The 4448-nt window shown below is 38.8% G+C and overlaps 1 protein-coding gene across 3 annotated transcripts in view; it reads right to left on the reverse strand.

Annotated features, from left to right (window-relative positions):
• Positions 1-1989, reverse strand: part of ptprja (protein tyrosine phosphatase receptor type Ja) — a 29127-nt gene extending 27138 nt beyond the window's left edge. For 2 of the 3 annotated variants that reach the window (XR_004796838.1, XM_035665138.1), the window contains exon 1: positions 1759-1989. Coding sequence is in view for 2 of the 3 variants with exons in the window: in XM_035665138.1 (XP_035521031.1) it covers positions 1759-1824 (66 nt within the window). In the remaining variant the exon portion in view is untranslated. The remainder of the gene's footprint in view (positions 1-1758) is intronic. The other variant, XM_035665139.1, reaches the window with a different exon arrangement.
• Positions 1990-4448: the final 2459 nt, after the last annotated feature.

Below are 4448 nucleotides of genomic sequence, written 5' to 3' on the forward strand. Positions count from 1 at the left end.
AAAAAGGCTTACACCATTTCTTCCACTTCTTATTTTTATTTTAGAACCGCAAGAAGCCGCTTGTTGAAATGAAAGTATTGTGGTCTTCTTTATTTGTAGTGTGGGGAGGGTCTCCACAATTTTTATTAATGTCATCAGAAAATCCATCTAGACTATTTACTAGAGATTTGACTTCTTGAATATTATTTTATAAGGTTATTTGTTTAAGAAAGCAGCTTTAACTTTGCAGAGTCATATCGGTTCAAAATGTAAGTCTATTTTATTTAATATCAATCACCATATCGGTAATCTGTGAATTTTCCCTCTAAAATCAGTATCACATCAGTACCTAAAACCCATATTGGTCGGGCTCCACTACTGATAAAACAACTTGCATGGATCCGGCACCAATACTGACCTTAATGTGACCCATTTAAAACAGTTAGACTATCCACCCAATCAGGTGAACAGGGTTTAAAGAAAAGCAATCACAGGTAATGGGAGAGAAAGCTTCTTGGCAGTAAAAAAAGTTTTTTATCAGCTGTAATGTGAATGCCCGGGATCAACCATTTGGCAGCACCAGGCCTCATAAAGAACACCTCTGATTATCAGAGAGAACTTTTTGAACTTTAGAAACTTTTATTATAACTTTTCATTGCAATAATCAATACAATCAAATACAATTCCACTAATTCAAAATCATCAGATGTTCAGGACACACACCGCTCTCTGTCTGCTGTATTGGATTGCTCCATCAGACTGTAGTTAATAAAACTGGTAAGATAGTTCAGAGTTGTGGCTGCTGGAGTGACAGGGACACTGAGCTGCACCTCATTCCATTCCTGACCCCTGTGTATCAGCCACACACATCCTCACATGCCATTCTCAACCTCTCTCATCCTTTCTCTCTCCAGAAAGACCAGTGGGACAGGACAGGTGGGTCTGCCGCTGCTGGATGTTCTGCTATGCAAGTTTTGTACATGTAGGGTCACTGGATGGACTGACTCCAAATATGAAGTATCTCATCTCAGAGTGTTTTAACTAAGTAATAACCTGCAGACTCAGTCTTCGCTCCCTCATCTCTCTAACCAGAATTAAAGTTTGAAAAGTTTTTATTACAAAATGCTCATGCTATAATGCATAATTAATGTTGTCAGTTAACTTATGTGTTCATGTAAGCCCTGTTTTTGAAATGAGCTCTCATCCTTTATAATTTGTGATGTATTCTTTTGTAATATTTTGGATTATGTAACTGGCGACATGAAACTTTGTTTGACCAGGTCACCACTGAGATTACACCACTGTTTTTTTTTTTTTTTTTTACCTGGTTAAATACATTGCCTGCTTTAATTATTACATAAGAATTAGGGGGAAAAAGCACAAATATGCCTCACATCGTTAGATTTAATATATTCTCTCCACATCTTCCAATAAACAGCCCACCATTGTTAAACTTTTCCAGCTGAAGGTCGGCTGACATAAATTTGAATTAAAACTCTCAAATGACTCATCTTTTCTTCTCTGCCACCAAAAAACTTCTTTTGCCTGACACCAGAATGTAATAGATTCCTGATTACTCGTAAACTTTTCTCCTAACTCTGCTGCAGCTGCAGAGAAGAGAGGGACGGACCGTCCCAGCACAGCGGCTATACCTGCGCAACAGGTGCAGTCCCAGCCGTGTGATACACAAACGGATCATCATCCAAACATTTGCTGTTTTTTCCTCATGAACCAAAACAACTCTTGCCAAGATGTTGAACGCAATGAAAGCCTTTTTACCTTGAGCAGAGCGCTGAAGACCAGCAGAGTCCACACAGAGACGCCGGAGCGCAGCAGTGGCTTCATGATGCCGCACACTCGGGGGGGAAGAAAAGATTCAGATGACTTTTCTACCACTTGAGTGCTTTCATGTCCAAACTTATTTCTTGAAAAAGACAAAAAAACAAACAACCCTTGACTTTCTTTTCTCCCTCCTAACGCGCTTTGACAAACTATCGCTACATCAGGAGAATTAAAAGTCGGGTTGAGGAGGGGGGGGGGACTTTTTCCTGTTAAGGGGGGAGGAGCCGTGGCCGGGTCGCGTCACTCGGGGAAGTTTTTTAGTCCGCCACTCCTCCCATAATCATCATCATCATCATCAGGCCGTCTGCACGGTCATGCAGAAATGAAGAGGAGTCATCCCACATTCTTGCCTCTAAACTTGGACACGCAGGGAAAGCTTCAGTTGAGTTACTGGCCAAGTTTTACTGCTACAAACAAGGGATGTTGGGGATGAGCAGGGGCGTAGCAAAGGGATTATGGGCTCTTATCCAGGAGGAGGGATGACACACGCAGAGACTCTCGCCAAACACAAATATTACAAGAAAAACATCTGTAAAAATTATTAGGATAACTAAACACACATAAGTTATTTTAGTGTTTAAAAAAAGATGCTCCTAAAATCATTTAAAAAGAGTTACGGCTGCGACTTTTTACAGGTTATTTGATTATACATTGACAAATATGGCTATCACATGTTCTCAGAACCCAAAGCAGCATCTTGTTTTATCAGACCAACAATCCAAACCCAAAAGATATTCAGTTTGATATAAAAGATTTGAGCCAGCTGATTTAGCATTTTCGCTTGATTAATTATCTGTTATTAATTGATTATGAAAATCTTATTTTTCTGTCAAACAACTAATCGATGAATCAAAATGGTAAAGAAAGATGCTGTGCTGTCACAAAGATAACTGGTAACATGAATTATATGACACCTGTCGGCTACGTCTACGGAGCCACCACTGAATATATATACCTCCACCAAAAACCATCATATACTTCTACAGTTTTCAGTGTTAATGTTCAAAGTCCCAATGCCCAACCTCATTACTTGAGTCAGTAATACAGGCTACGTACTGTATATTACACGTTCATGTCAGCTGACTACTAACAAGGTGAAATAACATCACAAATGTTTTACTATAAGCTCTGCTGCAGCCTGAACCTGCAGAGATTCAGGTGTTTTCACTTAGTTGAGATGATTAGGCCTCTTTTGAGGACTGTGTATGTATACAGATTGTGCCCTAACTCTTCTGGTAGTTTTGTTGCACCTTTTAACTTATACACAGCATTTTACTTCTCATGTTACAGTAATGGGATTACTACATAGAAATCTAAAATGTATTTTTAGTAAACAGTAGCATGAGGGATTTATGTGGACCGTCTTCGATGTCGAGTGCGTGTTATGCTGCCTTCAAAATGGGTTACAGAGGGCACGAGAAGTCCATATGAACGCCCCTCTCTTGTGGTAAGTAAGTAAGTAAGTAAGTAAGTAAGTAAAACTTTATTTATATAGCACCTTTTTGACACAGAGATCCAAAGTGCTTTCCAAACAACAAATAAATAAACATAACAACACACGGAAAACAAACAAAGGAAGATAAAACTTAATCTCTGAAGATTTACCCATTCGTTTTAAGTCACTACCGCCGGGGTAACACATGGATTGGCCAATGACCACTAATAAAAGCTTTGCATATGCAACGTTATAAAACTTGAATTGCAGTACCCATAGTTATTACGATTTTGCACCTCCATCAGAGTTATAGCCCTTGAATAATCACTAAGAATGTATCCAAATGTATTCTCTACATGTGTAATAAGGTGTATTGTTGCTGCTTTTACAGCAGCCATGCAAAAAAGAGCAGATGTATAGTTAGTCCAAGTACAGCACTCTGTGACAAGCTTGAAATAAAAATCCCACACTCCACTACCACCCACCACCTACACAATTGAACGAGCCCTTATCCATGCACACTCCCACACTCTAATCTATATACTGATCTTCTAAAATGACACAGAGAGGAACTGTGCAAGAAAGTCGTCAATACAGACAAGGTATCAAAAATGAAGACTCTATCTTCACCTTTACAAGAAAACTGAATTCCTTTACCGCTCCAAGGAACTTCACTTCTGCAGTTGAGCCTTGACCATCCTGACAAAACTGTCTATCAAACCTGTAGGCGGCAGTGACTCCTTGCATTAATCTTCCTCCCACTGTCCTAGTCAAATGTTTCTAATAGCTGTCCTGCTTAGTGTACACGCTAATAATTTATACCTCTATCTAAACAACTTACTCTATACTCTTAGAAAAAGGTTGCGACTTACAGATATCAGCAAACCACGACACAAAACTTAAAACCAAGACTAACCAACAAGCTGTGATTAGTTGAAAACCCAACACAACCAAGAAGTAAAATCAGCGAATATGACAGATGAAGTAAAAGATACATCCTACTCAAATGCACAGATAAAGGTTATGAATGTTTTAAATACTTTCTCAGGGCTGCTTTTTAATTAGCACGAAAAACAATTTGAACACTCAACTCTCACTTAATCACACTCTTAAAGTTGGATAGAGATGTACGAATAGTATAGATAGATAGAATCAGATAGATAAGATAGATAGCATAGATAAATAAGCATAG

This window comes from Morone saxatilis, unplaced genomic scaffold (genome assembly GCF_004916995.1).
Source record: "Morone saxatilis isolate NCDOM2014 unplaced genomic scaffold, NCSU_SB_2.0 Contig2, whole genome shotgun sequence".
NCBI lineage: Eukaryota > Metazoa > Chordata > Actinopteri > Moronidae > Morone > Morone saxatilis.